Source organism: Malania oleifera, chromosome 5 (genome assembly GCF_029873635.1).
Source record: "Malania oleifera isolate guangnan ecotype guangnan chromosome 5, ASM2987363v1, whole genome shotgun sequence".
Taxonomy (NCBI): Eukaryota; Viridiplantae; Streptophyta; class Magnoliopsida; order Santalales; family Ximeniaceae; genus Malania; species Malania oleifera.
In genome coordinates this window covers 69,880,565-69,900,960 of record NC_080421.1, presented here as the reverse complement: position 1 = coordinate 69,900,960, position 20,396 = coordinate 69,880,565, and the positions used below count along the sequence as shown (strand labels likewise).

At 39.3% G+C, this 20,396-nt stretch overlaps 2 protein-coding genes across 3 annotated transcripts in view; one reads left to right on the top strand and one right to left on the bottom strand.

Moving 5' to 3' along the window:
• The window catches only part of LOC131155226 (uncharacterized), a 45,875-nt gene extending 29,119 nt beyond the window's left edge, over positions 1-16,756 (top strand). The window contains exon 7 of the mRNA XM_058108214.1: positions 16,462-16,756. Within this exon, the coding sequence (XP_057964197.1) occupies positions 16,462-16,506 (45 nt within the window). The 3' untranslated portion in view covers positions 16,507-16,756. The remainder of the gene's footprint in view (positions 1-16,461) is intronic.
• A 1,126-nt stretch (positions 16,757-17,882) lies between these two features.
• LOC131155610 (uncharacterized) overlaps positions 17,883-20,396 on the bottom strand; it is a 42,851-nt gene continuing 40,337 nt past the window's right edge. For both annotated transcript variants that reach the window (XM_058108857.1, XM_058108858.1), the window contains 3 exons: positions 18,786-18,858; positions 18,604-18,707; positions 17,883-18,495 (listed from right to left, as the gene is read on the bottom strand). In XM_058108857.1, coding sequence (XP_057964840.1) covers positions 18,379-18,495; positions 18,604-18,707; positions 18,786-18,858 — 294 coding nt within the window. In that variant the 3' untranslated portion in view covers positions 17,883-18,378. The remainder of the gene's footprint in view (positions 18,496-18,603; positions 18,708-18,785; positions 18,859-20,396) is intronic.

Here is a 20,396-nt window from a genome sequence, read left to right as displayed (position 1 = left end):
TATGATTGAATTTCTAAACACTATCCTGTCCCTTTCTTTCTTGAAACACCAAAAAATTGTTAAGAGTGAGAGACTCTTTTCCTTTGTTGCCCAAATCCCTTTCCAAGCCCAAAGTTCCCCTCTCATAAAGCTGTTAGTGACCCACCCTTGTCGGATCAAGCTCAGAGCCATATTCCAAAGGTTCTTGGTCCATGGCAAAAGGAGCAAACAGACAATCCCCTTCTCTACAAGTTATCCAAGGTCAAGATCTTTCCAAGTGTCCCTTTCCAAGCCCAAAGTTCCCCTCCTAAAGAGCTAGCAGTGACCCACCCTTGTCCGATCAAGGTCAGATCCATATTCCAAAGGTTCCTAGTCCATGGCAAAGGGAGCAACTGTTGGCAACTGACAACCCCCTTCTTTACAATTTATCCAAGGTCTAGATCTTTGCAAGTGTTGCCCTCCAGGCAAGAAAGGCAACCTTTGTAGGGGTAGCTGTCTTCCAAATCTGTGTCCAAGGAGAGTTAGTGCTGTTTGACTCTGAAGGAAAGTCTTCTGTAGAAGGATCTGACAGTGAAGACCCCCTTCTTATCTAAGGTCCAAACTGGATGATTGGGAGTGTTTTGGTGCTGGAAGTTGTAAAGATTACTATAAAACCTGTGAGCTGATGGAGTTCCTATTCTGCCACATTTCTAAAGAAGGAGATGTTCCAGAAAACCCCTTGATATGAGGTTTGAAGGTGCCTACTAATGAGGGCATCTTTGTTGCAGGCCAAATTGTGAATGGCTGGAAATAAGACACAGAGAGCCTACGGATTGCGCCACAATTCATGCCAAAAGTAAATGTTGTCCCCATTCCCCACTTGGAATCTAATACAAGAAAGGAAGTCATTACAGCCTTTCCTGATGAATTTCCACATCCGTACACTATGTGGTCCTCTATGAGCGTGTGAGGTCCAATCATTATGCTCTAGCCCATACTTCGAGGCAATGATTCCCTGCCAAAGATGATCTTTCTCAATCATGAACCTCCACAAACATTTCCCCAAAAGGGCTTTATTGAAAATGTGAAAGGACTTCAAACTGAAGCCTCCTGAATGAATAGTTTGCTTCACCATGCCCCATTTGACAAGGTGGAACTTGAATTTGTCCCCAAGCTTCTTCAAAAGGAACCTCATTTGAATTTCTTGAAGCCTCTTGGCAACAGAAATTGGAAGTGTGAAGAGGGACATGAAAAAAACAGAATGATTTGTCAATGTGCTTTTAATAAGAGTGAGTCTGCCATCTTTTGACAAAAAAAAATCTCGTTTCCATTCTGCCAGCCTTTTTATGAACCGCTCAATGATAGGGCCCACACTCCTTTATCTTTGTATTTAGAACCTAGAGGAAGCCCAGGGTAGTTGATTGGGAAGTATCCCATTTTGCAGCCCAAAAGTCCTGCAAGAGAAGGCCTTCTTGAACTATTGCCAATTGGAATGATTTCACTTTTTCCAAGGTTTACTTTCAAATCTGAGACAGCCTCAAACCTTGCCAAAATGAATTGCAGATTTAGAGAGTGGAGAGGGTCATCCTCACAAAAAAAAATGATGATATCGTCTATGAACAAAAGATGTGACATGTCCATGGACCTTCCATTCCTGCCAACTCTAAGGCTTTTAAGGAGTCCTCCTTTGTTAGCTTTTTTTAGCACGAGGCTCAGTGCCTCCACCAAATTGAGCTACAAGGGGAACAAAGGGCCCCCTTGTCTCATACCTTTGGAGGAATAAAAGAAGTCAGTAGGGCAATCATTGACGAGCATCGAGAAGCTTGGAGTATTGATGCAATGGGCAATCATCTACACTAGCGCTCCCAAAGCCCATTTTTCTTGGAAGATAGATAAGAAATTTCTAGGTGACGCGATCAAAGGCTTTCTCCATGTTGAGCTTGCATGCCACACTGCTTATCCCTTTCTTCTAATAGGTATCCACAACATCATTAATGATTAGGGCTGCATCGGTGATCTGTCTTCCGGCCACAAAGGCATGTTGGTGTTAATACATGACTTGTGGTGATTTGGCCACTTCTTGAACAATTTGAGCCTTGCTGTTAAATAAAGTTGGGAAGGCCAAAAAAGTGCTTGGTTATAGTTGTAAGGCCCAATAGCTCCAAGTCAATCACAAGACCTGGAAGGATTAATGTACTTATAAGGTCCGAAAGCATGCTGTTCCTAGTTTTGGTTTGAACACTATAAAAATTCAAAGAAAAGGTTTAGTTCAATCTTAGCCCAAATTTTATGAAAATTTGGATTAAAAGAAGCAGAAGGTTCAAGCACGTGGTCTTTTCTGCAGCTGAAGATGATCCTTACTCATAGGTTTTGGACAGTTCTTTCTAATGATGGCAGAGGTTTGTGCTTACAAGCAAGCAAACTAAGAAAGCAATTATTTGGGTGATGTCATAATGTGACACATTTGCACTATAATCTAAAATAAATACCCTGCACAACCATCGCCAAAAGTCTAGTTCGATATTACACTTCGCAATATAAAAGCAATTCTTTTAGTTGAATAACTGTTCATCTGTTGGGTATAACGATTAACATTTACATATTAATAACACTACTATAATGTTTGTGCGTTGCACATGGAGTCTCATCGTACATTTTACAAGCAAAAATGATACACATTTATGAATTTAAGAAGTTTATGTTGCCTTTCTGTAGCAAGAATCAGATTATTTACTAATTGAATCGTAATAGATGTTAGAGGATTTTTTTTGTTGTTGGTGTTATTATTATCATTATGACTTTTGTGGTTCTTCAGGGATTATAGGGACCATTTGGTGATGAGAGATCAAGTGTAGGTCAAAATTGGAGGGTGGATTAGGTCTTGGAAATTTCTGGTCCAAAAACACTGCTCTCTTGGCTAAATGGCTGTGGTGGTTTCCCTTGAGGACTCTCCCCTCGAGGTAGAGTTATTAAAAGCAAGTTTAGGTGGAAAGAGAATGGGTGGGATACCAAATTGGGATCTAGATGTTCTTTAGGAAGCCTGTGGAAATTCTCTCTCAAATCTATCCCCTCTTCACAGCCCATACTAAGTGTTAATGGTTATGTTGGTATTTTAGCATTATGAATGTGTTAGTATTATGTTAGTGTGAGTTAGTAAGGCTATTAAGGTCATTGCTATGTACTCGGCATGTATATATATATATATATATATATATATATATATATATATATATATAAAATAGAGGGGAAGACCTATAATTGTGATTAGGTCTTTCAATTCACCAAATACTTCAACATGGTATCAAAGCAAAATCCAAACTAATGCCTATAGCCACCGCCCGAACCCTAAACCTCAAACCCACCACCAAAAGCAAACCCCAAACGTCAAACCTGCTGCTGCAAAACATCATACACAGAACCAAAGACTAGAAGGCAATCCAGGAGTTGTCGAAAAAAAAGTCATAGCTTGAAAAAGATTGAATGCTGCCGCCCTTTCAGAAACTCACAGAAACCCACCATATTTTGAAAACATAACCACAAAACTCTCCCCAGAACTTGTCCATCTACCTGCCTGCCAAATTTCACTGCTGGAGGGCCCCCTCACGTGCCGGATGGAAGTAGGAAGCTCCCACTTCTTGCGCCGGCGCTTGAGAGTGCTTTTAGCAAGTTTTTTGCTCCGATTTCATTGAGAATGTCCTAAATAATCCCATACATCATAATATGAAGCAATTAGTCCCGTATTTTGGTTAAATATTTAAGCTTTTTTTATTGTTTGCTTGTAGCACCTTGGTAGTGGTTGTTTTATATTGTTAGAGCTGTATGTTGGTTTCTTGGGGATGTGTGTTGGCTTCTTGGTGCTGTGGCAGTCTTGTGCTAGTCGATTTGTGACTTATTTGTGGTGATTTTACCTTGTCCGTAGTTGTTCTAGTTGTTCCAATTTGACCTTGTTTTTGTGGGTTTAAGTTTTTGGGTGTTGGGAATCCCAAAAGTTTGTTTCTTTGTCATTGCCGCATATAACAACCAACAAGCTAGATAAGAAGAATCATGTACATTGGTCTAATGCTGTCAAGATCTATTTGTCGGGCCTAGGTAAATAAGAACACTTGTTTTAATCTGAGCCTAGTGATGACAAAAGAAAAGAAGTTTGGGTTCAAAAATATGCACTGATTTTCTCCTTATTATGGTACTCAAGGGAACCCCAAATTGAATGTGCATGCATTTGGATGTAAGGAGATTGGGATTATGTTAAGCTCTTGTATTCTAGTAGCATTACATGTATGTATGATCTATCCTTGGAGTATTTTCCAATTACAATAAGGAGATAGGAGTGTTAGAAAGTACTTTGCAGAGATTGAAGCATATCCATGAGGATCCTAACATCGTGCAACCGATAACTTCCGATGTTTGTGAGATGCAAAATTTGAGGGCGCAGATGAGTTCTTCAGGTTCTAGTAGGTTTGAAGCCTGAGTTTGAGACATTCTAGTCCTAGATTCTTGGTGGAGTAGAGTTACCATCCTTTGCCGATATTTATTCTCGCGTACTTCATGCTTCTTCTGGCACACATTCCCTGCCATTGCGTCTAGTATTTCAACCCCTGGTTTTGAGAGGACCGCTTTACTACATAGGGTGATTCTAGTTTCCACTAGCAACCACAAAAGTTCTCGAGGTGGTTCAAGTGGCTTTGTTGGAAGAGATGGACGAGGTAAGGATGCTCTTTTCAAGTACACTCATTGTGGACGAGGTCACACTATTGAGTAGTGTTGGGATCTCCATGATAAACCTCCTTGTGTCGCCAATGTAGCCATCACAATTTTCACACTTTTGAGCCCAAGTGGGGGGCATCATATTGTATCCATGTCAGAGGAAGAGTGCTCCAAATTCCAGCAGTATCAAGCATCCCAATGAGCTTTTCTTCCCATTGCTTCTCTTGCTTAGATAGGTAATCCTATAGCTTTCCTGTCATCTAGTACTTCTCGTCCTAGCCTTTGGGTTATATTTGATTGCCACTGTCATATATGGGCATACCTAATTTCTTCTCTACTTTCCAATATCTTGAAAACTTGCCTCATGTTATTCTTTTTTATGGGTCCACCATTGCTGTTAATGGAATAGGAATTGTAAATCTCACTTCCTTTATTTCTTTTCCTTTGGTCCAAGCTCCCTTTCAATCTCATATTAGTTAGTAAGATTACTAGATCCATGAGTTGTTCACTAACATTCCAACTTGATTCTGTTATCGTTTAGGATTTGAAAACGAGGAAGTCGATTGTCAAAGGGCATGAGCTAGGGAACTTTACCACTTTGAGCTGTTATCTTCTTCCATTGAGCACCATTGCTGCCACATCACTCCAAATCCATTGTCGCCTCGGTCATCTGTAGTTGGAAAAATTAAAACTGCTAGTTTCTTCTTTGAGTCATGTGTCTAGTGTTGAGTGTGAGCCTTGTCAATTGGGAAAACATCATTGTTTTCCTTTTGCTTCCCAAGTTAATAAATGGGTAGCAAGCTCCTTTATGTTAGTTCATTCTAATGTTTGAGTTCCTTCTTAGGTTGTGTCCCGGTTGGGCTTTCGATACTTTGTCACCTTTGTTAATGATTATTCAAGGATGATTTGGCTCTATTTAATAAAAGATCTTTTTGAGTTATTTCACATTTTTTGTGCTTGCTATGAAATAAAGACTTAATTTGGTTTGCCTGTTTGGATATGTCGCACTGATAATGCTAATGAGTATTTAGTACCCAATTAATTATTTGACTCAATTTTATATTATTCATAAATCATCTTGTGTACACAATCCTCAACAAAAGGGGTTGTAGAGAAAAAATAGAAATATCCTTAAAGTCACTCGTACCTTACTTTATCAAATGCATGTTCCTAAAGTGTTTTGAAGTGTTGTCGTCTCATTGCCTACTACCTTATCAACAAGGTGCCATCCTCTATTCTTGGTTGTAAAATTCCCTACTCCTTTCTCTTCCTTACACTTTGAAACTTTACGTCCTTATATATTCGGGTGTGTGTCCTTTGTTCATCAACTAACCCTCGGGGTGGATAAGTTGGACCCTTGTGCTATAAAATGTGTCTTTTTGGGCTATTTGTGTACTCAAAAAGGATATCTGTGTTACAATCCTACTTTGCATTGTTTTTTTGTCTCTATCGATGCTACCTTCTTTGAGTCTACACCATCAAAGTCTTGGGTGTGGAGTGCTGGTGGGATGCCAACCTGATGGAAAAGAAGTAAACCACTTCGTTGAGTGTCACACACATCAAGAATTACATTATAATCATTCACAATTTGCCCACTGTGCTAGCTGGAAACATCAGCAATCCACTACTTTTTGCAAATCTGTAGCAGAGTAGTTGCATCTTTGAAGGCTTTCTTATTTCTTTCTTTCCAAGCTCACCACTAGATGGCATGAGGAATGAGTTTCAAAGCCTTTCTTTTCTCCTTGGTGGCTGTCATGCCTTTCCAAGACCAAATCTCCCCTTCCATAGAATTTCTAGTAACCCACTAATATCCAACCAAGGATAAAGCCATGTTTCACAGATTTCTTGTCAAGGGTAGTGGAGAAGGATGTGGTTTATTAATTATGCATCAGCCATAAAAAGAAAACACCTATTGGTTACAGTTAGCCCCTTTCCTTGTAGGTTGTCAAAGGTTAGAATTTTTCCATGCGTGACTCCCAAACAAAAATGGAGACCTTTGAAGGGATTCTATTTTTCAAAATATGAATCCAAGGGGGATTGTTGCAATTTGTTCCCATCGGAGAGAGCTTCTTGTAAAAGGATCTAATGGTGAAATGAGCTCACTTTGTCCAAGGTTCACTTTCAAGCCTGATACAACTTCAAACCCTACCAAAATGTATTAAAGGTTAAGGATGCAAAAAGTGACTGTGTTATGTATGAGGAGGAGATGTGAAACTTCCGTATGCCTTCCAATTTGACTCACCTTAAGGCCTCTTAAAAATCCCTCCTTTAGTAGCTTGTCAACGACATGAGGCTTAGCCCATCCATCACAAAGATAAGGGCTCATTGCGGGACTTAACCCAACACCATACGGCACGAGCTGACGACAGCCATGCACCCGCAAAAAGGGGTATAGGAGATCCCGTAGTCTCAACTTTGGAGGAATGAAAGAAGTCTGATGGACAGCCATTTACAAGCACTAAGAAGCTTGGAACTTTGATGCTTTGTGCAACCCAACTACATCGAATCTCCCCAAAGTCCATTTTGCGAAGTAAATAAAGAACGAAATTCTAGATGACATTATCAAATGCTTTCTCTGTATCAAGCTTGCAAACTACTCCTTTTTCCCCTCCTTCAGATAGGCATCCACCACCTCATTATCAGTAAGGGCAGCATCCATAATCTGTCTTCCAGCAACAAAAGCATGCTGATATTGACCAATGCCTTCCATATTGCTTTTTTGATCCTCTCGATTGGGACTTTGGCAAAGGTTTTATATATGCTTCCCACCACGCTAATATGGGGAAAATCCTTGATATTAACCACCACATCTCTCTTTAGGATCAGGGTCACAAAGGTAGTAATGATGCAACGGACAAATCTTCTTGATCTATGAAGCTCCTAAAAAATGTTTATAATGTCATGCTTGTGAAGGCTCTAGTTAACATGAAAGATGCCAAGGAGAAACCATCAGACCTAGTGCTTTGATCCTATTGCAATTTCTAATGTTTTAGAGGATTTTTGCTTCATCAAATGGTCTCTCTAGCCACCCCACAGTGGAGGGACTAAGGGATCTGAAATTGATTCCATCCACAATTGGTCTCCATATCTCAGGTTCGGAGTACAAGTATTTGTAAAAATCACAAATACCCTCTCTTCTCTACTCAAGGTGTCTCCCCCAAATTTAATGCTGGATGATGTGTTATTCTATGGTAAGTGTTTTCTGTCCAATGAAATAATCTAGTATTCCGAACCCCCCTCTTTGAGCCATAAGGCTCTAGATTCTACCTTCGAGAAATTTCTTCAAGGTTGATTCTCACCCAATTCCTTCTTGAGCAGCATTCTTTTGGCCCTCCTTACATCACAAATAATCTAGATTAATTCCTACTCATTAAGTTCTTTGATGCCATTGAGGATGGTAGTCTTTTGATCTTGGACATTTTCGAAGGCACTTTTGTTCCACATTTTCAGTTTTTCTTTCAACCCCTTCAATTTTGAGGCAAGCACAAAGCTAGCCTTCCCTGTGACATGTAGTGAGGACCACCACATTTTAAATGACTCCCCAAACCTATCATGCTTTAGCCACATATTCTTAAAGTGTAATGGGGTTGGTCCCTATTTAAATCGCCCCCATGTCACGGAGAATGGGGAAGTCGTATGAGATGGGCCTAGGAAGCAACCTCTGAATGGTTTTGGGGAAGTGAATTTCCAATCCACATAAATCAGGCACTTGTCAATCCTTGAAAAGGAAGGCGGATCCCTAGAGTTGGACAAAGTGAAATTGCCACCAATGAGCAGAAGATCAACGAAGGCATTCAAGCTGACAAAGTCTTGAAATTCTCTTATGCAACTGGTCTCAAGGCTGCCCCCATTTCTTTCATGTGAATAAACTACCATGTTGAAATTGTCTCCAAAGATCCAAGGAGCATCCCACCTACTCCTAACCTCAAAGAGCTTATTCCAAAAAAGAATACTTGGAGGGTCCTTCACTTGCGCCTTAAACCCATGCGAAAATCCTCTAAAATTTATTATTAAGATTCTTGAACAAACAAAAGGAATTAATGGAGTGGTCTGAAAATTTGACAACATTGAGTGACTCACTCTAAAAACCTTAGAGAATAACTCTTTAAGTATAAGAGTGTCACCAAGTAGTATTAGGGGAGTCCCTAAGTCATTTCCACAGGGAACGATTTGTTTAAGTTTCAAATTTAACTATTATAAAAAATAAAGGAGAATTAAGAACCACGATTAATTACAATGTTGTTTACAGTGAAACGGGGGGGTTTTTGGGCATAACCCAAAGATGGTTCATCCTTCTTTTGTATGAAATTGATAAAATGTGTACTCAATGAACTAGAAGAATTTTAAATGCAGTGTGTTTATAAACCCGAGTTAGAAGCGGAACACAGTTACGTAACAAGTTAGGATTTATGCTCCAATGCCTTTGGCACTAACATTACTCTCGTCCCTAAATTGGAGGAATTTTAGGATGTGTGTTGAATGAATTATGGTTATCTTTGCTCGAGGAGCTAAACCAAATCATCATATTATCATCTAATCCATCTATTTCCAACAATAAATGGCAAAGTATAATGCTTATGCTCTAAGGGGATTTTTTCAAATATGTTGTGTGCACCTTGAAATTGATCTAGGTTCTACTCTCCTTGAGTTGTAAAACAGCCCATAAACACAAATTAAATCAGAAAATTGCACAAAAACAAATGCAGAAAATTAAACCAACAATGCTTAAAACAAAATTCAGCAATGGCCACAAGCAATTACTAAGGACAATTCAAAAAAACAAATTGCAGAAAATTAAACTAACAATTTAAGAATTGCAAAATTAAATGAAACACAGATTGGGTTCAGATTCAGCATGTTCTTAATTTTGAACCCAAATTAAAAACCGAAATTAGAGAAGACAATATGCAAGGAAACACTGGGTTGCTGAATTTCTGCTGTGTGGCTGTGAGGAATTTCTGCTGTGTGGCCGTGAGCTGTTGCAAACATCAAGGGGAAACAGCTGCTGTGTTGGCCATGAGCTGCTGCGAACAGCAAGGGGAAACAGCTGCTGTGTTGGCCATGAGGTGCTCTGCTGCAGCTGAAATCTGAAATCCAAGCCAGAAATTGAAAGCTAAATTGGAAGAATAAAGGAAGAAGAAGAAGTGGGTGCTAGAGCTCGGCTCAAGGAGTCTACGAACAGCCCAGTCCAATTGAAATTGCTGTTGTGTTCTCCCTTTTCTTCCCTTCTCCCAGCCGAATCTCCATCCAACAGATTGCACATGCATGCCCTCAAATTCCTCCTCCTCCAACTGTGAATTTCCCCAACAGATTAGCACATGCGTAGGGGAAGAGCATCTCCAATTTCTTGAAATGCGCAAAGGCCTCTCAAGTTCCTGAAATGCTGAAAGAGCCCCTCAAGTTCCTGAAATGCTGCAAGAGCCCCTACTATTTGGGCTTGGAATAAGTTTCTGCTGCCATTTTAACCTGAAGAGAAAAATAAAATAGTAAACTGTGTTTTGGGAAATAAAATATACTGACAATTTAAGCATTAAATTGTGTTTCGAGCTTACACAAGTGCCAAACATTTTATAACCAGTTCAAACCTTAAGAACACAGTTAATAAAGGGAAAACATAGTGATCTCTTAAGAACCGGATTTAAACACGCTTTTTTCTCTTCAGTCTAATTTTATCAATTACAAGTGAGCAAAATTGTGATTAATGTGAATTATTGTGCAAAATAATTGCAATATTATGGCTCAATCACCGAGCTACCACAAGACAAGAATACCCCCGTTGTTCGGCTCCAAGGGATATCCATCCGCATGTGTCTTGGCCCCAAAGGTCTCTGACCAAGTGCTGCTCCACCCTCTCCACTTTTGTTTCCTGTAAGCACACAACATTGCCCCTCCAATTCTTAAGGAAGGTCTTGGTTACGCTCCTTTTAGACCTATCATTGAGTCCCCTCACATTGCAAGAAATGACTTTCCTTAACATGATTTAACAGAGGGGCTTTGGCTATTGCATGCCTCTTGACATTTTTTAGCATCCTCCCAATTTTTCGGTGTTTACTAAGCGTTCCAAACATTTTAGTTCCCTGTTGGTGCCCCCCTTACTCTCTTCCTTTCAATATCCTCAAACAATTGTAAGGCTGTCTCAAACCCTTCAAAGGTAGGGGTGGCAAAACGAGTTCACGAGCTGGGTCCGGGTGGGTTGTAAACGGGTCACAACCATTTAAATCCTGACCCGCCTATTTAATAAATGGGCGGGTCACGGATTACCCTTTTAAAAAATATAATTTATTTATTTTAAAATTTTAAAGCCCAAAAAATTACAAAATAAATCTCTGATCTCTGTCGCTTTCGGTTGAGCCCCCCCCCCCTCTCTCTCTCTCTCTCTCCCCCTCTCCATGTAACTCCCAAATCGTTGAACCCCTTTTTTGCAGTTTCACAAATTTGAAAAATAAAAATAACAAATCAGCCCCAATAAACGGAGCTTCCTCATTCGCAGATTCACTGGGCTTCCCTCTTCTGGACTCTGGAGCCTGGCAATTGGTTCACTAGTCATGGTTGAAGACTACCGCCTATCAAGTGCTGACTGAGATCTGAGGGAGAGGGCAGGGTGAGGATTATGTGGTGAGGTTGTGACTTGTGAGGGTGAGGCGTTGGCCATAGAGGCAAGAGGGACTGAGCGAGCGCGAGTGCTGCGAGCTGCGAGGGAAAGGGAGTGTTGCGGCGGGCGAGTGCGAGGGAAAGGGAATGTTGTGGGTTTGCGGTTTGCGACTTTGCAAGGAACGTGCTGCGGTGTTGACTGAGGGAGAGGGAAAGGGAGAAGGGTAGCTATAGGGTTAGCTTTAAGTGGCGGGTGACCCAACATGAACCCGGGTTGACCTGTTTATAAACGGGTCGACTTGTATAAAACCCAAACCTGTTTTAAACGGGTGGGTCACGGGTCACCTGTCGGGTTTTGACCTATTTTGCCACCCCTATTCGAAGGACATACCTATGGCTTTGCTTACCGTTTTCAACTTCCAGAGAACCCAAATAGATACATGACTCTTAAAGTGGGTGCTGTCTGGATCCAGGCCATTCAAAGTTCCGGAATTGGGTCTATCAATCAAATCCTCTAAGCTGGGATTGACGCGTAGAGATTTGTTGCAAGTGTTGGGGCTAGAACAAAGGCGAGTCCTGCAGTGTCAACTAGCGATTCTAGGGGATTCCTACTCCAAAACAATCTCCTCTTCCTGAACTGGACCCTCTTATTCACAACTTCAGATGGACCATCATGGAGCTTGAAGGGGGAAGATGAGTTGGGCTGGGGCTTCAAGTTGTCTAGTGAGGATGCTAGGCCGAAAAAAATCCCTTAATTCATGCCTTTATGGTTCCATACCCAAGTTAAGGCCCACTCCGAAATCCTCAAATGAGTCAAAAGATTTGGGCCTGCCTTTACCTGGTCCAAGAAATTTGGGAAAAAAACACATTAGTAGCATTGTAGTCGTTCACGGCGACATTTGTGAGGAAGTGTGAATGCACTCATTTTCCCTACTCCCTGTGGGTCAAACATCAAACCACTGTGCAACATTAAAGACCCAAATGCTTTCCACAATGAGGGAAGGGACACAAAGAAGATGGTTGGCGCAGGTTGGAGTCAATTTTGATGGGAAGGCTGCCATCTTCTTCTCAAATTGCCCAATGACCGGAATCGTGTTACCATTTGTAGCGGCCTTGGGCAGCCACCCAGTGGGAGGAAACAGTCAGTGACCTAGCTCGATTGTGAGGACGAGTTCCTCATCCATCTCCTAAAGTCTTATCCCTATGGAAATGCAAGGGTTCTCCAGCCACTACTATTAGTCTCCATTAGGGCAAGGTAGTTTCCAAATTTATTTCAGTTGCAATATTTAGGTTCTATTCTTGTTCCTTGTTCGATGAAACCATGATGTTGCCTTGGGTTTGATCCTTTTTGATGCCCAGAAATGCGCCCAAGCTTTGAGGAGCCACCTGAACTCCAACTCCAAGAAAATAGAGATTATTTTTGCCTTGCGATATTCTGTGATTCTGAGGAAATTTGAGTTCCTCCCTTCAAGGACCTGGTTGAAGGACTTCCTTTCAACCACCAATATGTGCTATGCGTTGCTTGACATCTTGCTGTGGGTAGTCAGCTGCTAGTGGAGAGTTAACGAGGCAGACGAGCAGAGACGAGACTTCAACCTTTGGTGAATGCTGAGATCTCAAGAAGCTGCGGCAATGAAGCTCGTGCAGATCGTTGTAGAAGAAGGTTGAGATGTCTGGCGAAGAAGGGCAGAAGGCTGTGGGAAGGGAGCAAGAGGGGATAACAGATCCAAGAGAAAGAAAAAGAGAGGATAAGAGGTATAGGGTTTTTGGCAAGAAGAGGAGGAGAGGGTGAAGGGAGAATGAGGTGAAGAGGAAAAGTCTGGTGGATTCCTGGGTGGCGGGTTGGTTGAACTGTGAAAGGAGATCCACCATGGTTATGAACTAGGAGAACGGAATCAACGTGGGGAGACATACATGCATAAAAAATACAGGCATTTGTGTATGCATGTGCGTGCATGTTGATGTTGGAAGTCGCAGCTTTCAAGTATTGAAAACAAAATGGCTTTTTTTTGGGGGAGGGGGGGGGGGGGTGCGTGCATGTTGATGTTGGAAGTCACAGCTTTCAAGTATTGAAAACAAAATGGCTTTTTTGGGGGGGGGGGGGGGGGCACTATGTATGATGTTCTTAATTCATAACGAAATGATGTTAAGAAAAATAAAATTTGCAGTTTGCCCCACTTCCATATGCCTGTACAAAGCAAAACACAATGTAAAATCAATAAGATCGATTTTATAAAATCATTTACCAAGTCCAGTCTTTGTGATCAGTACAATCAAATATCATAAGTCATTATTTGAATTTGTTTGCCTAAATTCATGGAATGCTATGTTATTGAAGGCTAATAAAATGGGTATGTGTTTCCAAATTAGGAAATATTCTATAGTATACTTGCAGATAGCATGAGGGCGGCCTTTGATCAACGATTAGATTGCTCCTTTGTGACCGATTGGTCATGGGTTTTCGAGTCCAAGGAAACAGCCTCTCTACATAAAAGTAGGGGTAAGACTGCGTACACTGTGATGACCCTCCGCTTACCCTTGTGAAGTGGGAGGGGGGGCTTGTGGCCCGGGGACGCCCTTTTACTTGCATATAGCATAAACCTAATTTTAGCCCTTTTTCCATTTATTCTCTAATCTGGAAAGTTAAGTTCCTTCAAAGATCGAGCTCTTTTCTTGGATTACTATCCTTAAGAAAACAATACTAATAATTTACTTAGAAGTGAAACAAGGCTGTCTCCCAATGTTGTCCTGTGTTTTAGGAAGGGAAATATTGCTCTCACTTGTTTTTTATGTCGCCCCTTCTCTTGAGAGGTCTTTGGAATAATCAGTTCGGGATATTTGGCAAAAATTGGGTGTGCCTGATTCTTTGGAGCGGTCTTGTATTAATATGTTTGGTGGTTTTGATAAAAGGAAAGTTTTGTGCATTGTACTTTTTTGGTTATTATTTGGCGAATTTGGTTGGGAAGAATTGCTAGAATCTTTAAATCTATTTCCCCTTCCAGTAGTATGCTTTGGAACATGTGGTCTTCCTTGAGTCCCTTTGGTGCTTCGCTAATGGATTCTTTCGTCACGTTTCTTCAGAGGACATGCAGCAGGATTGCTTAGCAATACTTTATTAGATGTGTCTTTTCTTTTATTTGTATTTTTGTTTTAAGCTGCTTTCCTTTGTAATTTTTTTTTTTTGGGGGGGGGGGGGGGGGGGGGGAATAAGTTGTTTGCCTTACTTTATTTTTATTTTCTTTTTATTTTATGTATTTTTAATTATTCTACCTTTAATACACAGTTATTTGTTTTTATCAAGGAAAAAACTTGCAAATAGCTCCTTCCTAGTGTAAAATGGACGAACACGTATAATTGTTCTATTCATTAGTCTTCAATAGCATTTGGTACCAACCCACAGCAAGTTGTGCATGAAATGATGGAATTTTGATAACTGAATTTACCAAGCTCTTATTTTTAATTTTTTTTTTTATCATTTTATTTCAACTGATGGTTTGTAAATAATTATTATTCTGAATTTTAAGGCTCATTTTGATGGGCTGGGTTTTAAGACCCTACAAGACTCTTGACCATGAGACAGCTCTGGAATGGCGCTGGGAAACATGTACTATTTTATAACATTGGATCAGTTGCCATTTTGAGTACTTCAATTGCTTAGCACAAATTAAAAGTTAAAATAACACTGAGGTTTTGTTGCAAATAAGAAGGCTTAGTAAAGCCTTGTCACTAGATGTTGTGTCCTTTCTTTGCAAGATAAGACTAATGCTCAAATTTCTTTATTGTTCCTTGTTCTTCATATTCGTGGGTTAGATTGTTGGGTGTGCCCTTCTTTGGAAGTTTGTCATTTTCGATAGGTACAAGCCAGGCAGCTTCTTGGGAAATGTGTTTTGTTGGAACTTATCAGGTATATTTGGTTGGACTGGAATGCTATGATTTTTGGTAGTCGGAAGAGTTCTCCATACGGTCTGGAATTTTTTCTTGCCAATGTTGTTATTTTTGTGGGCTTGAAGACTATTTTCAGTAGACTTGCAGGGAGATTGGAGGGCTTTGCTTCACCAATATGTTCTGTATTTATGCTGTTTTCGAAGGACATCTTGGCCTCTTTCTAATCTTTCCTTTTTTTATAAAGTTCTGTGTCTATATATATACAGTGAGAAAAGTATGAGATATCAATTTAATGATTGAGCAAACTGTGTATAAGTTGTCTGATCTAGGTTTGTAAGAGGGGAATTTGTTGGGATAGGGTGGTGTTGGGAAAGAGGGAATGACCAGAAAGCAGAAAAAGAAGCCCGTGGGACTCATATTTTATCAGATTTTGTTTTTGTGGGGTGAATTGGGGGTGGGGGTTGGGGAGAGGAAGGGTTTGGGGTGGGGAGAGAGGTGCAGGTTGTAAAAAGCTTTAGAACTTCTGGCTACATAAAAGAAAACCCATTTCCAGAAGTATTAAACGGTGTCTCAAAAATGCTGCTTTGTGTGGGCCAGAAATAAAGCACTTAAGAGTGGGGTAATTAATTGTATCACAAAAATTTGGATCTTAACTTGCCAAAAATGTATATCTAGTGATCACGTACTCAATGTCTCCATAAGCCTTATTTTAACATGCTTAGGGACATGTGATTAAGCTCTTATAATCAGTAGGTTTCTTGAATTCAATATCTGTGCTATTAAATGTTATATATTTATATATATATATATATATTTTTTTTTTTTCTGTTTTTCCTTTTTAAATAACAAGAGAATGTGGGAGTAAATATATGCTAAGATTATCATGATTTTTATTGTTGATGATGCAGAACTATATACTTTTGACTGAACTGAATTGTGCTTTATTTCGAGTCCATGAGGCCCCAAAATAGTCTTTTTGAGGTCAAATCTCATATTTTGAGTCCATAAGGTCTTTTTCAATCTCAATTCAGTTTATTGTTGCGCGCTCTCTTATGTCTTCTTTGCCTTTGCTACTGTGATTATTATTATTGTTATTATGTGTGGTGATGATGGTTGCCAATGAGAGTACAAGTTACATGTGGCTTCATTGAACAATCATCCTTTTCCTTTAGAATTTGGAACAAATCTGTATGATACCACATATTGAAATATTCTGGACTTAGGATATTTTTTGGTCCATCTTGTTTATGCTTTTCTCGAACCTTAATAAGTTATATTTTGTTGTCACCAATCCTGATAAGAAGTTGCTTGATTTGGTCTCAGGGTCCGAGAAAGAAAATCCGTCTGGCGTTGGATTCTAGGGCCTGACATTTCAGTTGCTCTGATTAGATTCTACTGCCTGTTTGCATTACCTGTTGATCAGTTTCAAGTCTGTTTCAATTGGTGGGTGGGTACCTCAACTGCAGCCTGTTTAGATGTACTGCAGAAAGTTGCTTAAACTAGCTTATTTGTTAGGACCAAACTATTGGAAGACTGATGGATTGGGACAAATGCTTTACATTTTAATTTAATGATTTTTTAAATACTAAGATCAATATCAAGATTCAAGTTCTCCTTAGTCATTTGAGAGCACTTTATGCTGTATTGCAGCATTTGATCTTATGTCAGCAGTTGAGGTTTGACATGTGAGCAGTTGCTACCAGCGTCCACATTTGATACCCGACTTATGCTGAAAGATGAACCATAAATTATTGAATTGTGACCTTCCAAGTTGGGTTCGCCACTAACTTAAAACATGGAATGAGTCACAGTGCAGATCATTTAGTAGGGAAGCAACTAGGTTTGTCATCAGGGCCTAGGTGCGAATGGGCGCTTTTTTTGTGACATAGTGGAGGGTAAGTCAACTCAGAATTCTTTTATGTCTCATATAACTGTTATTGAAGTTACATATTTAGACCAGCTTGTCTTGGTGACTGTCATAGTTGGAATCAGTCTAAATATCTAACTAGCACTACTTAAGGAATGGAATATATAATCAAATTTATAACTTAATTTTGTCTTGCCTTCTATTCAATTTTTTATTTAATTTCATTCCTACTTCCATTCCATTCACAAATTAAACATGATATTACAAAAAAAAAAAAAAAAATGGAAATGAATTGGTTTGACATGGAATTGGATTTTATTGCTTGATTAATCTACCCTATTTGAATTTTCATCGGATTCTCTATCGACTTGTACGTGTAAAACGAATATGCTAGTGAATCATTGACCCCATTTTTTATGGGACAAAATGCCCTCGTTTAATAATTCGCGCTCCAGCAGGCAGAAGACGTGAAATAACCTCTGCTTTGGGCTGAGCACAATAGAAGCCAACACCTTTTTAGGTTTAAAAATGTGATTTGATTCATGATGAAAAGGCATGCTTCAATCTGGACCTGCAAGAGCACTTCACATCATTCAAGCAACCAGATAAATTTGATTTCTCCGTGAGATGTGAGACTGAAAAGATAGTAAAAATGTCACATGTTTTCAATTTTTGAAAAATTGCAAATTAGTGATATTTTAACAATTCTTTGAAAAATGAAAATGAAAACTCCTATTTTCCAGAACAAGAGGCTTTTATGAACTTCAAAGCGTGCAAAATATCTTGTTGACAGGTTTATTATGACTTTCCACGGTAGTCACTATTTCAACGAGCTGTAGTTTCCCTAAAACATGGAATAATGAAGGTACAAACAAAATTTTAATTATAGCAGGAATTTACCTTCATTAGCTTAATGGGAAAGAGCAATACAACAAAATCAAGTTCTCAAGCTTTATGTCTCACATCCTGCTTCAAAGAAAAGAGGGTACATAGAAATGCTTTTACAACTGAGTTTCCTTAGCTTCGTGAGTACTGGACTCATCTAAAAGCTAGAAATAGATAAACTCATAAGAAGCTTAACTTGCAGTATCTCTGCTTGATTTTAAGTTTAGCTCAGTGGTAATGGTAGTCCTTCCAATGGCCCGATTCAAGAGTTCAAATTGCATCTCCTCCCGGGGAAAAAACAAAAGGCAACTCCTTAGAATCACAAAGGCTGCAGCATATGCCAGTTCATGGTTTCTAAACAAACCATTGAACAAATATATTACTCAAAAAGATCCCAGGCAAGCTCGGTCATCACAATGGCTTCATTGCCTCTTGGAGATCCTGACATCTCTTTGCCTAATTGCATTTCAGCTTTATGGGTATGATTATTATGCCGCCTTCTTCTTGGTCTTCCACCTGAAATACTTTGTCCTCTCTTTCTTGTATCTTCTCCATTCCCTTACAGTGGCAAGGAGGACATGCAACAAAACGGGCAGAAAGAATGGCTGTCCAAAAAGATGTGAAAAAGAATCATCATTTAAGCACATTATGCTGTGGCTCAAGTTTGTTTATGTTAATCAATGATTAAAAATGTCTCTTTTTATTTGACATACCGAGTACACAGCAAAGCAATGCTCAAAGGAGTAGTAGCTGACAGACATGACTGACGGGTGGGAGAAGGCATCCTCTGCCAGAGATCTAGCTAGCCTTGAAGATACTGACAATGACACCATATTTTAGCATTTTTTATTAGAGATGGCCAATTAAAAGTTAGTTGGCAGAAATAGAAACCAACCAGCTGAAGCATCATAAATTCCAAGGGAGGCATTAGATTGAGCCAATTTTGCAGCCAAAAGAGAGAACTTCACCTGCTCAGCCAGATGGTGGAAAGAATCAAAATGCTATTAAATGAGTCAAAAATGTAATAAATTTATAAATACAAGCTTCCAAAGAAATGCATAGCATCAAAATCATTAGAGACAACATGTCTTAAAAACAAATAAAACTAAATACAAATCCATCACACAATACACTCAGAACAGAAAAATAATTCGTACGTATTTATCAAAGAAAAGAAAATTTATTTAGAGAAGAGAAAGATATAGAGAAGAGGGTAAGATATCCTCCGAGGGAAAAAGAGAGAAAGAAAAGGCATAGTTATTAGAATTGTACAATTCTTGATAATTTAGATGAAGGCACAATTAATTCAAATCTCATGGCTGAATCGCAGAATGCAGTGAGTTGTACAATTTACCCAGTTAATCATAGAAGCAATATGAATTGCACAGTTGTGATTTTCTTTTATTGGGTCACATCCCAGATCAAATCAAATCTGACTGCTATAAAAAAAACCAACTAAAGCCTTTTAAATTTTCGTTTTGTTTTGTTTTGTTTTGAACTTTTTTTTTTTTGGGCGTAATTGCATTTGCTACCTAAGTGCAGGATAGAAGAAAGAGCATGTTGGCCTTCTCATTCTGCAGTTGTGAGTTCTGCCATAGAGGATAAAACCAGAGTATATTTGGAGAAAAAAAAACATTGTATATTTGGAGAATAAAACTAGGGTATAGGGTTTTGCAGGCTACCTTTTGCCATTGAGAAGAAAACTAATCTGCTAGGGTGGGTGGGCTAGGTTGCCTTCTCAAGCTTCAATGCTTAGTTATTTAATAGTTTTAATATTGTTCATAGTTTTTTATTTTTTTATTTTTTTTAATTTACTACTTCTGGTTTTAGTTGCCACAAAAAATATATGTGGGCAGCATCAACAATCTGCAGCCATGAGAGAAAGAAGGGATGAAAGCGGAAAAAGAGGGACGAGAGGAGGGAGAAGATACAAGGGGAAACATTCACTTCAAATTCAAATTCATCGACCTCCTATAACATGGCTTTCACACACCATTATAAGAAAGTCTCTAATACATGAAATTACAGATACCCCTACAACAATATTACAATACAGACCATACTAACTAAACCCAACAATCCCCTGACCCAATTTTTAATTATTCTCCAACAAGGATCTTCACAACGTCTTGCTTCTTGTCCTACATCAAGTCTCCTCCAATTAAAAAAAAATTTGGCATCAAATTTCAAAATGTTGGAAGACTTAGAAATAAGAAGCAAACTTGGAAACTTTGAAAGCCAGCGCTTGGGTGAGACAAGAAACTATGTTCCATTGACAGCACCATACATGCATGGTCTTAAATTTCCACGAAATTGTTGAAATTTCCGTCAAAATTTCTGATTTCTGTCACCCTCAAAATCGAAATGGCAGTCGATTTCCATCTTGCATAATTTCGGTCGAAATTTCAACAAATTATCCGAAATTTATCGAAATCTTGAAATTTGAACTATGCAATGAAATTTCCTCGAAATTCAAACGAAGGATTTAGTGAATTGACATTTCTCT